Here is a 20,774-nt window from a genome sequence, read left to right on the forward strand (position 1 = left end):
GAGGTTCAAATGATTACAAGGGGATTTTTCTGTCTCTTTAAACAGGTGCCATATTTTTGTGCAACAAGCACAACAGGAGTAGTGCAGCTGAGTGCAGTTGGCACAAGAGCTTTATTCTTCATTCTCATAATAAACAGAACCAGCAGGGAGAAAAATCGTCTTTTTCTTGGGGTCTTTTTCTTCCAGTTTTGGTTTATGATCGATGCATTGCGTCAGTGTTTGAAGCCCGTGCCTGTGATGTGGAGCGGAGCAGATGTGTGTGTTTTATAAGCAGAGAACACTCTCTTGCGTGATTAATAATCATGCCATTTGTTGCTATTGTGGCCAAGAAGCTGCAACTGGCAAATCAGCTCTCGTAGATAGAATGTCAAGCTCCATTCAAAATGGCATGCTTCTTAGATGATATTTATCAGTCATTTCCAAGAGTTAATCAGTGTATAGCTGTGAAATACAGAACATGTGGTGAGTAAAAGCATCATTATTCTGTTGATTACCTACTTTAAACAGTCTAATTTGTTTTGCTTATGCGCAACTCCTGTTTCCTCTGAGTTTGAGGCGTATGACCAAGCGGGAACCACCAAATTAAGCCAAAACGCTGTGAAAGAGCTAAAAGTTACAGTGGTTCAAATGGCCACTTGAGGCTGTAAAACAGGCCGATCCAGATAGATTTCCATTTTACAGAATAAATATGTTTACAGCCTGGCACAAAACAGGCGCTTGGTCTGTAGCCAGCTTCCCTGCTTCATAACAACAGCAAGGTGGGTGTGCGGGTCGGTTGGGGTGAAAAGGGGGAAGTTGTATTAAGGCTTAAAATTATGCATCTTTTTGTCCATATAACCATCTGCTAATTCAGGTCACTAAACTGGACCTCTCATTTGCATTTGTGCTGTTGGTGACTTTTAAAGCCTTTTTTATGTAATCTAACAAATAGTATGGCCTGCTATGCAGTGCTTTGTACTCAAGAGTCACAGTCTTAGACATTTGTGCTATCTAAGAAGTGAGATAGATTGTTGTACTTTATAAGGATGTTATTTACTGCACTAACTACAGCAAATTTAATGAGAAAAAAATGTGAAAGATCAAAAGCACTTCATGAAAAAGGACACTTGTCTGTAGGACCACCGTGGAACCACATTCAACCATTTAAAAGGTATCAGTGTCAGTCAAATCCAGTCCAGTCTCTGGAAGCACTTCACAATCAAGCATGTTAGTGTAATATGATCATTTAACACTCTGCTTCTCCTTTAAATATTGTCACATCCTGCACTGAAAACACAAGTTGTCAACAGCCAAAATGCTCAAATTAAGACTTTAACGTGCAAACTAATAAGTGAATTAATGTAATGCAACGTGCTTGCATTTAGTGATCACTTAAAGTTTAAGTTACATTTTAACTGTACAGTGCTTTATTATATATATTTACAGGACTGTATCTATCTCAAAACTGTGGTCTCTTTAAAACATGCACGTCTTTGCACTTTTGAGAAAAGCTGGAGTATCCACAGGAATCTCACAGAGAAGAGAAAGGGCATGCAAACTCCACACAGAAAGGGTTCAGCTGGGATTCAAACTAGGAACCTTGTCAAGTCCTTATATAAAGTCTATATGTTACTAACAAAGACATATTTTTTTCATCTGAATTAGAAAATGTCGTATGTTCTTAATTTTCCAGAATAATTGCCTGTACTGTTCACAGAGAGGGAAGAAATCCAACCCATGTAAATGAATTAAAACGTTTATTGAGGGTTTCTTTTTTTGTTTGTTTGTTTGTTTTTTAGGTGCTTGGCACTTGTATTTACATTTTTTTAAAATGTTTCACAAAAAAAAGAATTACTTTGCTATTTCCCCTTTTTCACACATTTTAATAACAGATTGTCCTGTAAAATTGCTATACTGTTCAGCACTTAAATACACATCTGTAATACACGTCACAACATACTTTACTCTGTGCTGCTATTGCTTACTTTACGTCACACAACAACTTTTTAAGCTTATGTTATTGATTGCATTCGCCATCTTATACATATATTTATATATATATTTAAAACAGAATCCACTCAAAAAATAACCAATCCAGTCTTAGAGGAGAAAAGGTTGAGTTGTGTGGTGAAGTCCTGATTTCTAATGTGCATATATGCTGCCATTTTCAGGATGAAGCAAAAGTTCCTCAGTGAACTTTTGCAACAATTACCAGATTTGTGTGTTTTCACCATCTGCCACAGCATGCACCAGTTTCTCTCCTGCATGTACGTGGAGCAGAGAGTCATTCGGTGATCCGGTCCAGTTGTCTATTTCATTCCAGCCAAAAACTGTGGATTTTGTCAGCAGCCACTGACACTTTGGCATTCCCAAGCTAATATGGCACAAGTGCCGAGTGAAGTAAAAACCCTCTGTATCACATACAAGGTTCTTTGGTTACAGAATGGCAGGAAGAGCAGATGACATTTGAGTCCCCAAAAAATCAAGTCATTTTGAAGAACCTGTTGCTTCTATTGCACAATGACACTCACAACTGATAATCCCCAGAGTAAGTACACTGCCACTTCTTATAACACTGATCTGAATGAGGTTGTTGTTTCATTGCTGTCAAGTTGCCGTCCTTCATTAATACAAAGATAATTAAATAATATTTTTGTCTTCCACTGTAAGTATCTTTAAAAACAAAATGTTGAGAGGACATCCTTTTTCTGAAAGCTTCCTTTGTACCTCAGTATATCTATCCTTCATGTGAAAACACTGGTTCAAACTTAACACCAAACCAGGTTCGTAGATTTACTTTTCATATTGAAGACATTAAAAACGTGGCGCCCTGCAAGGTTGGGTCTGAGTTCCTACACCATGTGCATGGACATCTGAGACGAGGAGCCATACTGACGTCCGTCACAAGAGCTGCTGCTTTGCTGGCCACCGGTGGTGTTGCCGATCATGTGCATGGTGTCCATGCTTCCGTTGGACAAGTACTGGCGCTCGGCGAATGCCCCTGCAGGAGTGGAGGAGCAGAGCAAACCGCCCTGGGGTTTCTCGGGGCTGGCGGCCAGGCGAGGAGAAGTGGGGAAGTTATATCCGTACAAATTGTAAGGGTTGTGGAGGGAGAAAGCGTTGTAGGAGCCCTGCTGCACGTGGTGGTGGCTTCCACCAAACATGTGGGCAGAGGAAGGGGCGGATCCGGATGAAGAGGACGAGGCTGAGCTGGAGCTTCCCCCAGTTTGCATCACGTACTGAAGCTGAGAGGCTGGGAATGAGCCGAGCTGACCGCTATAGCCATCCATTTTGCCCCCGCCGCCGCCACCACTGCCGCTGCCAGTCAGGGAAGCGTGAGTGCCACCCTGCATGCCGGCAGCAATCAAAGAGGAAGTCCTCTGTGGCAAAAAGGATTCAGAGGGCTGACCAGACGCCACAGCACTCCCTGCAGCCTGGAGGCGTCCATATGAACTTTCAGCCAGGCCGCCATACCCCTGTAGGGCCGCCATGTTGCTGCGAGCACAGGCAGGGTACTCCGACAGGCCCAGGTTGCAAAGCTGACTTTCCCTACAGCCCACATTGAAGGTGTTAGGGGCCAAGTGAAAGGTTGGAGGGGAGCAGGAGGGAGAGAGGAGGTGTGCTGCACTAGAGGGAGATGGAGTTCCTGTGCTGGAGGTGGTAGGAGAAGTGCCTGTGCTTCCCCCTGCAAAACAGAAATACAGAGAGAATGAGTGAACTATACAAAAGCCAACGTGGGATTACCAGAAACTGTAATGCCTCAAAAGGCTTCTCCAAATTGCCTTAAACCTGCATTAAAAAGCGATAAAGCAGGGTATCCCTTAGGGCATGGCCACACTGTGACTGACATGTCTCGGTTTCTGTTGCATTCAACTTTTGCTTATGTTTCTTTGATTAAGCACTAGACCAGGGGTGGGCAATCTCAGTCCATGAGGGCCGGTGTCCCTGCAGGTTTTAGATCTCACCTTGGGTCAACACCCCTGAATCACATGATTAGTTCGTTACCAGGCCTCTGGAGAACTTCAGGACATGTTGAGGAGCTAATTTAGCCATTTAAATCAGCTGTGTTGGTTCGAGGACACATCTAAAACCTGCAGGGACACCGGCCCTCGTGGACTGAGATTGCCCACCCCTGCACTAGACTGAAGAACTAGAGGCTTCAAACTGAAGTTCCCATGAGATTGTGTGTTGTTATGCAAACTCAGTCAGTTGATCCAAATGGGCTTTGTCAAACCCCTGTTCTCAGACCAACTGCAGCCGTACTCTGTATACAAGATCACGAACTGTTTTGTAAAATACGCCGCATTAAATATTCTGTTCTGAGGAGATTTGTGTCACCCCACATATAATACATGCATATAAGTTTGGTGGCACAAGTAAGATCCTCAGGCCAAGCCTTTCAGAGAGATGTGAAAGCTGTGAGGTATTAATCACATACTTCTGTGTTAATAAGAACTTGGCTCACGTTCATGCTGCTGTCCTAAAATTCAGTTTGAAACCGGAATGAGGAGGACGCATAACTAAATAATCCAGGACTCGCTTGGCTCAGGCTCTTCTTTTGCACCATATGCCTTCGATAATATCGCCGCAGCGCTCTGCTCAGCTCAAGGAGATGAAGGGGGGAGCTTATGAGGAGGGAGAGAAAAGAAAAGGGGGGCAAGGTAGATATATTTCGGAAAGAGAGAACGATAGTTAAGTGATGTCATGTTTTCCTCTGGATAGACGGGCTCAGGGGGCTTCAGTGCCGAGGGAGAATGGTTGATTGCTTTGAAGGGGAAAAGGGTGTCTGGTGCCATAAGAGCAAAGCTACACAGTTCCTTACAGTTACCACAGAGTGCACATGCACACAACGCAGAGTCTTTATGAGATGATACAGGGTTCACTGACAGAGCAAGGACTTTAATTAAATCTTAATCACTGCGGAGAAGTTTAAAGATAACAAACACGTGTCAGCCCGCTCTGACAAAACATGGAGCATCACGTCATGCTGACCTCCGAGGGTAACATGGATCAGGTCAGCATCGCTTTAGAGTTGCTTGAAAGCGGCGAGGCCCTTGATATGAGCCATGACTCGTTCCTGGTTGTCGACTCTGGAGCTGAGACAAAGAGAGGTGGCCCAAGTGACGCTGACTCTTGTCGTGGAGCCGTCCAAAAGCCACAGGGTTTGTTTAACGATTTTATTTGCAACGGCTACGCGTGATGTGAAAAGTTCAGCAGACGCAGGCAGACCTGCCAGAGGAGCAGTGTATGGCCAAGCTCAAATGAAGGACAACCACAGCTGATATATGGAGGGAAAATATGCACATGGAGAGTTCACACTGGGACACCAATGCGCCAAGGTCATGGTAAGTACCACTGCGCACAACTCTGGGTAACTGCGCAGTAATGTATTACACTACATTGTAATGAGCCCAAAAATATAAGATGATGTGACGTTTCAGTTATGAAAATCCAATTTTAAACCAAATACATTTAAAATCACAAAAAAAACTAAAGTAAAAATGTCCCAGTCAGTGATCGTTTCATGTTTGGTTTCAGTTTACAGGTTTTATCTGAAAACACAAACTAATTCATAATTACAATACTCGTACAATAAGTCGCCAGTGACAATGATGGTATCATGATACAGCGATTCTGCGATCCTTGATGTACTGACAGTCATTCATAAACTTATTATGGTGTGTGTGTGTGTGTGTGTGTGTGTGTGTGTGTGTGTGTGTGTGTGTGTGTGTGTGTGTGTGTGTGTGTGTTTCTTAACCATAAATGTGACTTTAACATCATTTTGCATTTCATTACCCCTGCCAAGTAGGTTATGTGTTTGTTAGTGTTTGCGCGCGTGTCATTCTGTCTGTAAACACAATAGTTCAAAAAGTTATGCCAAAAATTTGTAGGGGTGTAAAGTGGGGTCATTTTAACAATCCATTAAAATCTGGTTAACACCCATCAAGGTCTTCAAAGTTTACTTACTGATTTATTGGTCAAAAACTGAGAAAAAGCTTTATAACACGGAAACTTATAATTGTGTGGTGTGTATTTTCAACACATAGAAAATAACATCTAAAGGTTTAAAATATCGACAGAATATAGCATATTGTAAAAGGAAGCGATATGATACAGTTTCACAGTCAGTAGTTTATTAGTAGGTTGGGGGGTTTTTTTGCCTTACATTATTCTACTGTAATACTTTTTTTAATATCACAAAGTTAAGGTAAATTTGTTCCTTTAAGACAGATGAGAAGGACTGCACGAATATATTTATTTACATACCTTGCTGTTTCTGCATATTTGTAAAGTCTTCAAATGTGAGTGTCCTCACTGGAGGTCTCCAGAAAGCATATGTTTCCATGATCGCCTCAAGGCCAGTCCTGACAGAGACATGCAAAACCAATTTTAGGACACACACACAAACACAAAAAAAGAAATGAAAACAAGAGGCAAGTTTTTTTTAAAAATGAAGTTTACAATAAAAGCTGCTGCTAGGACAGAGAAATTAATGTTATCAGTCATAGATTAATCACTGATTTTAAGCATGTATCTCTTTTTTAAGTCTAAAGCTTGAAGCCTTGATCAGGCTCACTGTTGTATTTAAAGTCCAAGAAGCCTGATCACTGCTTGAGCTCGTCTGACTGACAGAGAGACAAACTCGCTTTCCTCAAGCTTGACCAAACCTTTTGATGTGTTAATAAACAATAATGATGATTTGGGTGAAATTAGATTTTAGATAATTATGAGCTTTGATTGTTACTATAGACATTTAAATGTTTGAAATGAACACTGAAACGCTTAATGAGAACAATAACCAAAGTTATTGGTTCATATTTCTTTCTTTTTAATCCTTAACTTTATTTTAAAACTGTACTTTTAATAGAGTTAAATAAGGAATTTACTCGTTTCCGTTAATAGAATTAATAAACTGTGACTTGACGAGTACATAGAGGGAGAATCTAAATATACTGAAAACATCAATGGAAGAAAAATGGGCAGTGATATTCTACATGTCAGTGAGACAGCTAGAAACATCGGGAGCTGGGGTGGGTTTGAGATATATAATGTAGATGGAGAGAGAGGTGGGATAAACCAGAGTCCAGCTAGGAGGAAACTGGGGACATTAAAAAGGAGCAGAATTTTAGTGTGCATATAAATCTGAGGTGACATTTCATCCTGAATCTGTACATGGTTCTCCTTTTTGCTTGATTTACTTCCCCACATGGCGCTCGGCTCTGGCCCAGGCAAAGCAGCGTCCGCTCTGCTCCCTGTGTTATTTTAGGGCCACCAGCTCCCTGGCTGTGGCAGCTCGTTAGTGCGCCATGCTAATCAGCCCAGCCCTCATCATCACTGCACTTATTCATACAGTTGCACTGCTGCCGCGGGACCAAAACCCAACAAATGAGCTGTATCCCTCCACCGGGCCATAAAGCCTGGTCACCAGACAACTGACGACACCCCCATAACCGTAAGGCTGAGAGAGGACCGCATTAAGATTCAACAAGAAACTCAGAAAAAGGAAAACAAGATGGTGCTTAATTTGAGAATTAGCAGTGCAAGTTTGGCCTTTCTATTAATTTGGAATTTCCCCTGAATATGGAATCGGTTGGTAATGCTTCACAGCAAATGAGCTACACATTCATTTTACAGCTTAAAAACCCAAAGAAAGTACCTTAGGTATTTTTTATAACTGTTTATGTCACCCATATCCGATACTAATAGAAGCTGAGTAACGTTTAAAAGACGCGCGTGGCAATAATAACAAAATATGTCACACCTGCTTTTATGTGCGCAGCTGCCTGTTTCCACTGCTTTCAGTTGCAGCTGCAGCACTTTTACATTTTGCTCAACCTGGCTGCAGAGAAGGCAAATCAAGAGAGGGTTAGTATTTTATTAGGGGGCGAGCAAGGTTTGGTTTCACTGGAAATTACCTTGATTTTCCTTCCTATCTAGTGTTTACCACAAGGTGACAAGAAAGATGTGAACTAAACAACTGTCGTTACTCATTACAGATAATTGTGACTTGTTCAGGCTAAGCACAGAAATGTTAATTGCTTTTATCTCGTCTGTCTCACCTGTTGACCTTTCTAACCCTAATCTGACACACTAGCCACCAAGGATACATGTGCACATAATAAAATTATGAACGACTCCGCCTGATCTGTCCGTGCAGCTGGAATTTCTTGGCTTTGCCAACACACATCGGCATTTGCTTCAGACAACATCCACTGACTGCTCACAGGAGCCACTAACCTAACAAGCTGCACCTGATGCTGATGCCAGCATCCAATCACTGCCACATCGGAAACTGCATCCAAATCGATGATAATGTTAGTCAGAGGTGGTCGTGTTCCAGGATTTTTCCTTGATAGACAAACTTTTGACCAAGAGAAAAATCATGATTATCATGCTAATGAAATTAGCATGAGGTTAATTATTTTTAACTGGTTTTTGGTAATTGTGGTTTCGTTTACTCAAACATCATTTGATCATCAAAATGTTGAGAAATCTTGTGAAAATAATTCAGGGGATGCAGAAGCATCTGCCTTTGGCCCTATCTCTTGTATTAGCAATGTTGCAGTTAATAATAATAATAATAATAATAATCATGATAATGATATATGTTCATTTATTGCATTTATGCCCTAATACTGGGTTGACCTTCATAATTCAAGATTTGCCAAAGTGTAATTATAATCAGACGTTTATGTTTGATTGAACTGAATATTTGCAGTTTTTTTCTTGATTAAAAATCAGACCTGACTGTGAGCTGGAAACACGCCGTATCTACAGTTACATTTCATATTGAGCTAATAACTTCATCCTGTGTGACCAATCAAACTCCCAAGTCACCATAATTATGCTGAAACAGCAGCATGAAGGTCAAAGGTCAGAGCTGCAGCTCGCTAACAATATTCATGAATGACGCAATAAAAAAAGAAATCAGCTCCGACCCAAAGCATGAAATTCAGAATGACTGAGAGAGGGCTTTTAAGGTAACAGAAGCAGTCTGAAATCTCAGTGTGTCCTGGCCAAATCTGAACCAAAACAAATCCCAGACGGGCGTGAAGGGAAGGAATCCTGAGCAGTACGTGAGGATCAATTCATTTTCTCTCTCTAAAGACAAATCTCTTGTGCTCTGTTATCTTTTCATCTGTAGCTTTTCTGCAATGAAATTCTAATGCCAGTTCATAAATCAAACGGTCTATTGTCTGAAAAACGAAAAAAGATGTCTCAAATATCTGTGCGCCAATAATGCGGACCAGATGAGGGGGCTGCTTTCATGTGTGGAGGGGCCTGATGGTTCGATACACCCCTTCTCTTTCCTCCTCTCCTCCACTATGTTATAGATATAGGATGATTCAGTGACTGGGTGCAACAAGGCGAATCAAGAGAAAAGAGGGGAGGAGACGAGAGGAGGGGGATAGAGGCAGAAGGAAAGGTAAACAGTGATGTAGAACATCTAAGAAAGCATCAGGATAAAATCCAACATAATCAATAATGTTATTAGTTAGCTTGAAAAGTAAGTAGAAGTAAGTATTCCACAGTGCAGAGTCAGACTGCTGCCTCTGGCTAACATCACACAGTAACAAGACAGTAATGACAACATGTCCCAGTGCAACCTTTTACCGTGCGACAATAAGAGTCAAACCATTTTTGTATTGTGTTTCATTTGCCTTTTGTTTGGATTTGTGTCAGGAAGAGGAGAGCGAACATATCTCACGGAATTCTGGTTGTAATTTATAGCGACTAAATGGCCGGCTTCACTGCTTTATAGGTCGTGTGGGAATGTGGGCATGATTTAAAAAGAAAGAAAACACGAGTACAGACAGTGTTAATATTCCTGTAAGCACGGATATGGTGATTTTCAGGTCAAAGCATGTCTAGACGTCTAGGTTAAACTGGCCTAAATTTAGTTACATGTAGCCGTTGTTCCAATCACATTTTATGGCTTTATTTCAGTCTGAAGCAGGTCTTAAGTAAGTGATGAAATTTTAGGGGTTTTATGGGGCTAAATGTCTAAAATAAAAACAATCAGCCCACTTTGAAGCTAAAGGTGAGCGTAAGAGAGATGAAAACTTGGTACCTTTGACAAAATGTGGAAAAACTAATAATCAGCTCACAGCAGATGTCAGAGACAAGCAAATATTTACAGTTAAGATTAAAGATGTATGGATACTTGTTCATTAGCTAGTCACAGTGCAGCAAACCATATTCTAGGACCAGCAACATGCACCAACAACACAAACATAGTTGGGCCTTTACTTGAATCAGTATTGATATAACCGGGCATTAGCTACAACCCTTTGTCACAACACCTTTCAAAGCAGAAACAACTCCTAGCTTTAAGTCTTAATAAAATCAAAAAGTGGAAATAAATAAATACATAATAAATACATACATTTTTGTACCAGACCATGAAAACATCAGTATCTGTTCAGTGTTTTGACAGCGTTTGACATTGATTTCCAGTTTCAACCTGTTTATGCATGTACAGGTTATTATTTTAAGACCTGAAAATCAGAGGAATGAAACAATGAAAGCAAAAGAGAGCAAACGTTGTTTTCTCTCGCTTGTGCATCAGTGTGTCTGTCTGTCCTGCAGATCTGGGCAACAGCTGCATGTGTGCTATCTTCAGAGGATTATTTCCACAATAAAGGTCACACAGTGCAACAATTAGCATGGGGTTCTTTGTTTACCCCCCATAGAGTCTAACAACATAGAGGTTAGATTGATTGGAGAATCTGAATCACGTGGTTGTTATTTATCTCTTTGCATGTGTCAGCTAAGACTCAGTATAACTGCTTTGGCTGATAACAGAGACAAAGCACTGAAGACACCTAAGGAGGGTGTATTGCCTGGATGATGTTGTGATGTACCTGTTTCTTCCAGAGTCTCTGAAACCTTTGGCAAATGGGTTGCGGTCAATCTTTAGTCTGGTAATCTGCAGAAAAGGACAACATAGAAAGAGACATTTTATTTATAAACTTTCAAAAATGCTTGAGTAGAAAATTCCATCACTATAAACTGTGAGGATTTTTAAGAAAGCAGATTATATAAAGGGATTTTTTAAAGCTTTTCTGAGATGAGTAATTTCAGAGCACTTCTGAAATTACGTCTGATTTCTTTTTTTGTTTTAAAGTAATATCCTGTAATTAGTTTTTACTATGGTGATAAAATCAGAGCTGAATACCTGCTGGTTCTGATAAGCAGTGACTGTGGTAAAGACTGTCTCAGGGAAGCTGAAGGTCTTTACTCCTTCCCCACTGGGCACTGGTTTGTTTGGAGACAGTTCACTGCTGAAGTCCTTCCTGATGACATGAACACGAGGCTGATACTTGTGCATGGAGTGGAGGATGATCTGTAAATATGAGAAAAGAAGAGAGTGAAGTGCAGTCAGTCATTTTGTGTGAATGTACGCAGGGGTGCGTAATCTGTGAAGGATGATCTCGGTAGTTACAAATCTGTGTGTGAATGCGTTATAGGTGCCTTGAAATGTACAAAACACTCAAAATACAACATAAAACCTCCTTCCTAAAAAAACCCCAAAAAAACGCTTTCTTGTAAACATCAATTAGCTGCACGGATTCCCGACCAGGGCTACGTGACATTAAGCGGAAACAAAGTTCTCACTGCAGTGACGCTGGCTTGAGGATTATTTCACATTATTTCACAGCAGAGCGGAGGCGTCAGACAGTGTAGGCCCCAACCTCGCCTCAGGCTTTCAGTCTGCTCCTGATTAATCTGAGAGTGAGAAAACCTCCCCAGAGCCAAACACCCACAACCCCCCCACCACCTCAGCACTCTGTTACAACAGAGGGGGTCATTTCAAACTAGAGCCGCAGGGGGAAAACACCTCTGAATATCAAAAACATTACATTCAATGTTCCAGACCTCAAATCACACACACTACACGCACACGAATCATGACTGGGCATCTGCGTGGAGACGCATGTGCTGATCTGCAATCCTCATTTTAAAGACATGTCTCCATCTGTGTTGCTCGGTATTCATTTTTGTGGTGTTTTGGCATGCTCTGCCCAGTGATGACCTGCCAATCAAACTGCGTGGGCGGGTGCTGTGGTGTATCTTTACCCGGGTGGTCAGAGGAACGGTCTCCAGGCAGCACGTCCAGGCATAAGTTTTGCACCATGGAAAAAATACTTTCACAATTTGTGGGTTGTTTTCAGACTACGTTTGTTTCAATTGATAAAACAGAGCTGTGAAAAAAAAATTGATCTTGGAGATTTTAATGTTCAAATCAAATCAAACAAGTTTCAATTCGTATTGTCTGCCACTCCAACCATAAGCGCTCAAGCAAAATCCAGTCGTGTTTTCAGTTTATTTACAGACTTTAAATAAAATGTAAATTATCAAAAAGAAAAAAAAAGTTAAAATAATGAAACAACTATCTTGTGGTTCAAAGTCACACTTTGACTCGCTGAACTCAGAACAAATGACTCAAGGAGCAGCCAGAGGACATCAGCTGACAGTTGTTCACGCTCAAATACAATTATTTAATAAGTGGTGTTTTCATTTCCGTGGTAGATAATGACGTTCTTTGGACCCCCTTTGAAAATAATCTGGACATTCACACCAGGGACACCAGCACATGCACATAACAGATGTCGCGTGCATGTCCACCAAGTTAGATCCCGTTCGATGTCTAAGGCACATTTGGCTTTAATTTATTTTTTTAAAAACATAGTTAAAACACTTTAATGACCATAAACAATTAGTAATCAAAGCAAGCCTGTGATTTCAGCTGTGAAAACGGTCAAGGATTCAATCCGTGTTCTCACAATGATAGCACTGACTGTATATGAGTCAGCTGTGTCGCTGGAAGGTCTTTTACTCAGTATAAAAGAAAAAGAGGCAAAGGCCTCAAAGCAGACTGTAGAAACATCTTCTGTGGCATTTTGAACGGTTTCACACAGCAGCATTGATACGTTACCATGCAATGGATCATTAACAAAGAACAAAATAGAAGTAACAAAAAATGTTTTGGCTAGTCGAGTCTGCTTAAGCATTTTATTAGGTTTTCCCATAGAACAGTGAGAGAGGGACAGCATGAGGCAGATTTGAAGCTATAAGAATGCAGACTGAGGGTAATGAGTCCATGCAGGCACTGAGGTAAGAGAAGCTTTTAGCTTGCGGCACGGTTTCCCCCGTGTGCAAATGACACAAAACTGCTGGACGGAGAGTTTTCACCGCATTTGAAAAATTCCTGAAATTCAAAACTTTGGTGTAATGAAAGCAAAGTGCAATCTTGATATAAAACAGTTACACTGTTGCTTTGACTAACATTCAACAGTCTTGCAAAAATACTTGCAAATTAATTGCATGTTGATAATAACTGCAGAGTTTAAAAATACAAATAAAATATGAATGCATCAGTAATGCACGTACAATAACATAGTTTAAAAAGTGTACTTGTTTGTAATCTCTTACCAACTCAAACAAAACACACTTTAAAAAAATGTAATTAGTTTGCCAAAAAAAAAGGTAAAACAAAAAGTTACAGTAATTTGGTTGATATCATTACTGCTAATATTTTTATGTTCAGATTTTCTATAGAATAGCATTATTATGTAAATGATTTATATTATAAGAATATTATATTGTGAATTTATTTTTAACTTTATTTTTCAACATAATCATCATCAAGATAGCACGAAACTGTATGAATGCATAAAATAAACTTTTATAAGCTTAGATTATTTAAAGTATATATAGGGGAGCACAGTTACTGGTGGAGTACAAGTTCCTGCTGGATTTGATGTCACTTTAGATTATTTTAAATTCCACAAGAAATTCTTGTCCATTTTTATTCCATGTCATGTATTTTACGGTTATGTTAACATAAAGAAATTCATTGTAAAATAATAATTTACAAAAAATAAACAATATAATATGAAAAACAATATGACATGACTTGTTAAAGTTAATGACATGATTAAGTTAATGTGTTTTTATATTATTGCTGTGTTATTTTGAATTGAGCAACCTGGGCATTTCTTTCATATATGAATTTTATCCTTAATGAATGACGGAGCACTGCAGGTTAAAAAAGTATCTAAAGTCATACAGTCAACAATAAATCATGTTGTTTAAGCTGATAATGTTTTGTATATGTGCTCTATATTTAACCCCTGTCTCTAAATATCTCGAGGTGGACTTCCAGCGCTGTCTGCGCTTCACTTTTAATTCTGATTTTTGATTGTTTAGCTTTACACAGGTGAGATCACCTCATATCTGCTGACAAGTGCTGTGAATGGATCAAGTTTTTATTGTAAAATGGCAACACTGCTCTGATAATGCGCTCGGAGAGATGTGCAAAAATATTGATTTTGCTCACAGACTGCTTCTGTTGTGACACCTGATGATTCATGACACGTATGGTTTCTGTTTGTGATGAGGCAGACATTTCACGACACCACAAGTCAGGAGGATGAGTGAGACGTGGTGAGGTTTCCCACACAGGAAGCTCCAAAATTAATTTTCTTTGGCCTCTAAAGACCCTCCAGGGAAACAAAGACCCTAAAGCCGAGCAGCAGGAAAGGAAAGACAACCTCCCGTCACTCTGAAGAAGCCCTGCAAGCGAATCGTCGCGCGCTGACGCCCAGATGTTGTTACTTTTGTCACCACTGAGCTGATGTGATCATCTGCAGAGCAGCAACCTGCCGTGCCCACGCAGTGCGCTGCACAAATGTGGAACCCGCCATTTTGTCACAGAGCAGGAGACATCTCTGTCATGGCGGTGTCACTTCAAGGCTTCTATAAAAACTGTATGATCTTTTTTCTCAGTAACAAAGTTGATTTGTAGCAACAGAACCTCTGATCTCTCAGACAGGCACTGTGTCATCCTTCCTCTCTTAGCACCAGCTCTTCTTTAGTTTCTAAAAGCACATGGAGTTCATGCAGACTCGAGATGACAGACTTTTATGGCTGCTGTGGCTAGCATGTTAGCAAACAGGTTGATATTTATACATCAAACGTCTTGCTAAATTTAGAATAAACTTAACTTTTGATTGACTTGTTTCCTCCACCAGTGTTGATAAGAAAAAAGTAACTTTCGAACTCTACTCCAACAAACCACTCAGTGTTTATGCAACTTCTGCTGCTGGCGATTGCTGACGTCATAGGTAGCGGTGCTGCTACACAAACAACCTTAGGTAGTTTTCATATTATCTGTATTATATTTGGGCATTTTTTTTAAGCTAGGGCTAAGCAAAAGAGGACAATTAAACTAACAGCTTTCACCTATTATAATTCCGTTCACATGAAACTCATTTCTACCTTAAGAGGAGGAATCAAGTGGAAATACAGGACTGATTTTAGCTTGCTGGCCACTTGCTGATTATATATAAGGAGGGCAGTAAATCAGACAAATTATGGTCGAAGTTTTTGCTTTACAGTTAAATATTTCACCTATGAGCCCGGATAACATATTTTAAGCAGCCAAGAAGCAATAAGAGGCTCACTATAGCTAACTACCTCTGTTACTGACTGGATACAAGCAGGGCAGTAAATCAGAGAGACTGTGGTCAGACTTAAAATTTAGCACAGTGATGTGGCTGCTGGAGCGTACTACAAATCAAATTCAATCATTTAAATGACCTTAACAAAATCCCCCAAGGAAAGGAAAATGATATATTCAAACAAGGAAACTTTTAATATCTTTCCACTTTAATCCTCAAAATGAGCTTCACTCAGAGCAGCCCATCCTTCGAAAAAGGGGGCGGCCTGAGCGTGAATGCACTATATCTGGTTCGATTCTGAACAAGTCTCACGGCTCTGTGAGTCCCGAAAGCGTAAAATCTACAAAGAAACGTGTCGACTTTCATTTCAAGAAAACACTTCAAAACATTTCCATCCACAAGCTGCCACACAGCTCCAGGAGTGCACCGAGTGCATGTGTATAAATCACAGCTTGAACATTTAAACCAAATGCAGCTCAGATAGGTCACTCTGTTTTTGTATGTCGTTGTGGTCCAAAGTTTTGGCAGTGGCACAAAATGTATTTTTTATCCACACTGCTGCTTCAGCTTTTATTTAAAATATTTCTAGATTTTGTTCTAAGATATAACGATGAACATAAACGACGATTTCAAAACTTTTATTTGCAAATTTTAAAAACGTAGTGTTGACAAATAATCTGCTTTGTATTCAGATTATTTAGCTGTGTGGCACCATTTACTCACATTTGATTGGCCTTTGGGTCCAGTGGCCTTAAAGTTGCACATGGGCCCTTCAGCAGCAGTTTAAGAAAGTGAGCTTAAAAATTAAACCATTAACATTTTACACTACATGATTTGAAGTTATCATTTCATGTCATTGTTGTAAATATGCTTGTACTACTTTACATTATTTGGGAAACATCGAAATTATTGCACATGGACTAGCAAGAGAAGAGGTGAGCATTTAAGTTATAAATGTAATCTAAAAGACCGATCTAGTGTTTTGTAAGTAAGTTCTACTCTTCATGTGTCTTCACTGTTAAGTCAATACAAAAAAATCATCTTATTAAAGGAACTTGTAGAACTTGTATTTTTTAAAGTTACAAATCAGTCAGCCATGAAGAAATGTGCAGTTGATCAGCTTTGTTATAAATTCCAGTCACAGGAAGAATTTGCTTATTTCACACTAAAATTGGGGAGGGGGTAGATTTGACCAGACATCAAAGTGGAAGTGATGAAACATCCAGACTCAAAAGTGCCATAACAGATGTTTTGTTGTTGTTAACTTAGTAGCAGAGAAAAGTCTTGTACTTACATGCCCCTGGTCATCCAGCTCGTTGTTGGTGAGTTTGAGCTTGTCAAAGCTGACCACCTGCCTCATCCACGTGTCCCCTGAGGCCAAAGAATCTGGGTGGATGTAGACCCGCGGAGGAACCGGAGAGTCTGCGTTTCCCGCCACCATCCACTTGGAGCTGTGGTACACATACCTAGAAAACACAGTGGGAAACCTGGTTTAAGCAACGCTGGCGCACACAAACAGATACACGAGGATGAGTCTGAGCTTATGCTAGAAATACAAAGGTTTCATTTGACATTGCATGTTCTAGAAGACCTGTGCATGTTTAAATCGAGTAACTCTAAATGTTATTGTAAACTTTTTTTTTCTATGTCTCTTCACTGAGACTTCTTCTGCTTTGATTTCTTAATCATGTTCCCCAGAAAGTTAGTCCATGACTAGTATTCCCTCCCCACGTCACTGTTTTGAAAACTCATTTGAGGTTATTTGAGGGTTAGAGGGGTTATTATAAAGCCTGTTTGGATTTCAAATAAGCTGGAGTGACTTTCTTTTTTCTTTTTTCGCTTCGCTGGAAAACAAACTCCAAACACTCGGCCACGTTGCCACAACACCGGCTGTTAAAAAACTCATCTGCTGTTTCTTCATTGCGCTTGAAATTTCTAACAAGCGCAACATAAAATATTCCATATGCAGTCGCACGCTCTGCTGCATAGTTTCAATTAAGCAAAGCCGTAATATTTGACGATGTTGTGTGTGAGTTTGGGTACAATGGGGCGACCCACCCATTAAACAGCAGGGAGAGAGGGAGAAGAAAGCGAGAGAGAAAGAAAAAAATATGACAAAAGTAACTGACTTTTACCCTCATTTTAAAAAGAAATGACAAGCCACAAGTTAACTCTGTGTGTGCTGATTAAAAAAAACAGGAAAGGACAAAGAAAGGAATGAGTGCGATGGAAAACAAGGGAATAATGCAAGAAACAACGAGGGGGAATTAAAATGCGTGGAGACGAGACGGGCGGCCTTCGGGAGAGACGGACACAATGAGGGAGATGAAATCAGCAGATGGAAAGGTGAAGGAAAGATAGGAGTGAAGCGCCGAGAGAGGTTGAGAGTGAGTGCGGGAGAGAGAGTGGGAAGCACAGCTGTTTGCTTTTAGTTCTGGCCCTGCACTCACTTGAAAGTGTTTTATCTGCAGCGTCTCTGCCAAAGTCATCACTCACCCCTGAAACATGGACAAAACTCTCATTTGGTCCTTTTGTTATTGCCTTGAAGGGCTGCACCACCCCGTTTTACCACACATTTATGTCCAAGACAAAAAAATAAAGAGAATATACCAACTCGGCCTCTTTGTGAGTATTTGAAAAAGCATATAGGGGGTGTTTTTGGGAACGCTGGCAAACACACCCTCTGGCCACCATATTGGAGCTAAAGTCAGCATGCTATATTACATTTGTAAGTAAATGTTTGTCAGACAGGAGGAGTGGTTCATGCTCTGTTTGGGAGCTTTGTGTTTTTCACTTTGCGCTGCATTGTTGTTTTTTAACTTTTGCTTTTAGGAGCCTTGCATGTTTAAAAAGAATGAAGCTTAGCAAGTAAGATTAAGTCCAAGGAAAGTTAGGATTGAGAGTCCCATTTTTGCATTGCTACAAGCCTGGAGCATTTAGCCATGACCCCTTACATATGCCTATGACACTCCAACAGGTCGCACACATCACAGCATTGAAAAGCCTGGGAAGGCCCGTGTGCTGGATACACTGATGTGTGCGTTTTTAGCAAACAAACTCTTAAAAATCTTCACAAGAACGTTTTCAATGCTGGACTAGTAAAAAGTCATTCAGCTTACTTAATATGTTTTCTTAAGTGGCTTGGACTTGAGGAGTGAAGACACATACGCACACACAGACACCGACTGAACTGCAGGCTGCATCTGCAAATGGTCTTTGTTAACAGCCTCGTGTCTAATGCACTCCACAACCACACAAGCCAAAGTTTTCATTGGTATTTCTTCCTCTCTCTCCCCTGTTTGTTACACCATAAACAGCATAATCATCACAGGAATCCAGTTTTCAGCAAACCATGACGAAGCTGAATGTTTCTGCACAGTTTCCAGAAACCACATGATGAGATTCCATACGAAGCCAATTTGATTCTGGGTTTTTTTTTTTTTTACACTCATTATTGCAATTCATTTCATCATTCATTAATCTATGATGGATTAGTTCTTTGTGGATTTCCCACGCATCAAAACAGGAGTTTACATGAGATTTCTCCCCACTCCTGATCACTGTTATGACATGTTTTTACCTGGTGTTTGACCTGAACAGGTGTAATAATAATATAATATGTATCTTCCTTTTTTTCTCTTTTTTTTGCTCCATTTTTGGTCTCCACCAAAATTGAATAAAATATCGGTTGGTAATAATTCTCTGGTTGTTTGTTATCATAAATGATAACATATATACTCCACACTGAAACTTTATAACAAATACATCTTCTTCCCGATTGTAAATACCAGTTAAAATATAACATATAAAAGGTATTTATTAAAATGTCTTTGCTTGCTATTAAATGCAGAGATTTGGTACAGTTAACAGAAATCCCTATTTGACTACCGTGTTATCTAATATCACCTCCACACATGGCCCTGACTTTTGACCTTAACACAAACACACATGCATATGCAGACCCACAAAGGATGCCAGGCGTTTCTGTAATTTCCTGTTTGGACTGCTGTTTAGGGTTATGCTCAGCGTAGTAGAGAACGTGTTAAGAAACGAGGAAACTTTAGCCCCAAACAGGACTGGAAATCTGATTAGTCCCTCGCTTTCATCTTCCATAAATCTGCCATCTGGCACCGGCACGATCAATAAAGACCGGACTTTATGTGACACTCTTACTGGGCAGATGGGGGTGAGGGGAGGGGAACTCCGTCCCTCAGCCAGCACCAAACCATACAGCTGACAAAACTGAACTGCAACGCCTGGCCCAATTCTCAATTTTCTCTGTCTTTCTCACACACACAGACACACAAACACACAGTCATATAGACTGGGACACTGAAACACACAAATAGAAAAACACACAAGAAAAAAGAAGGGAAAAAATGGTTGTCAGTCTGTATGTGTCTGTATGCATACACGTGTGTGTGTGTTTGTCCAGCTCATCACACGTATACTCTTACAGAGGCTGGCATGCACATAAAAACACACATTTACACACTTGCCAAGCCCGGACTGTATATTGAGTTACTGTACTGACAGAGTAAATATTGCTATTGAGTTACCATTCAGGGTTGACTTCTGAGTTTGTAAGAGAAGACCAGCAGCTCTCCATACGCATACACGTGTGCTCTTGATTTTCTATGCTTGGGAGGCCCAAACTGCCCTGTGAAGTTATTTTGTAAGTTCTCACAGGACCCGTGAAGCAGGGTTACTGTTTATAAGAAAAATACTGGGATTATTCAAAGCTGAAAGTGGGTTTAGGGTTCAGATGAGGTACTGGTTAAGGTTGATGTCAAAGTGGTCCTCATAAGTATGTCAGACTGAAGGCCCATGAGGCGTGTTTCCCCTTTGAGTACGCATTCCTTAATGTTAGGCTTCACTCATTTTTATATGTGTGTTTCTATTTATATACGAAGATCTAAGGTCCTCACAAACTGCCATAAAGAAAAAGAATGTCTGGAATTGATGTGATTACATGAATCTGGCTTTGAACGATCAGATGAGTTTTGAGGAATGAACGGCTGTGCATGCAAATCTGACAAGGCTCTTTGTGTGTGTGTGTGTGTGTGTGTGTGTGTGTGTGTGTGTGTGTGTGTGTGTGTGTGTGTGTGTGTGCTGTTGCTCTTTTAATTGTTTCTGAGTATCCAGTCATATGGGTTCTTTTATTTCTATACTTATGAAGATCAAACAACAGTCAAGAAGGTTGATTTACTTTTACAACTTGACTTCAATTTTCGATGGAAACTATGTTTAAGATATAGTTGGTGAACCCTGTTTGGAGGAATTACTGTCTATCTTTGGCTGTTTCTGTGCCTTTTCTACGTGTATGTT

General features: G+C 40.2%; 1 protein-coding gene across 1 annotated transcript in view; it reads right to left on the reverse strand.

Annotated features, from left to right (window-relative positions):
• Positions 1-1,848: 1,848 nt before the first annotated feature.
• tbx15 (T-box transcription factor 15) overlaps positions 1,849-20,774 on the reverse strand; it is a 32,426-nt gene continuing 13,500 nt past the window's right edge. The window contains exons 4-8 of the mRNA XM_084908825.1: positions 16,741-16,912; positions 11,159-11,326; positions 10,845-10,909; positions 6,247-6,344; positions 1,849-3,664 (exon numbers count right to left, since the gene is read on the reverse strand). Of these exons, the coding sequence (XP_084764951.1) occupies positions 2,832-3,664; positions 6,247-6,344; positions 10,845-10,909; positions 11,159-11,326; positions 16,741-16,912 (1,336 nt within the window). The 3' untranslated portion in view covers positions 1,849-2,831. The remainder of the gene's footprint in view (positions 3,665-6,246; positions 6,345-10,844; positions 10,910-11,158; positions 11,327-16,740; positions 16,913-20,774) is intronic.

The sequence above is a fragment of the Perissodus microlepis genome, chromosome 16 (assembly GCF_051167445.1).
Source record: "Perissodus microlepis isolate ML-2025 ecotype Zambia chromosome 16, ASM5116744v1, whole genome shotgun sequence".
Taxonomy (NCBI): Eukaryota; Metazoa; Chordata; class Actinopteri; order Cichliformes; family Cichlidae; genus Perissodus; species Perissodus microlepis.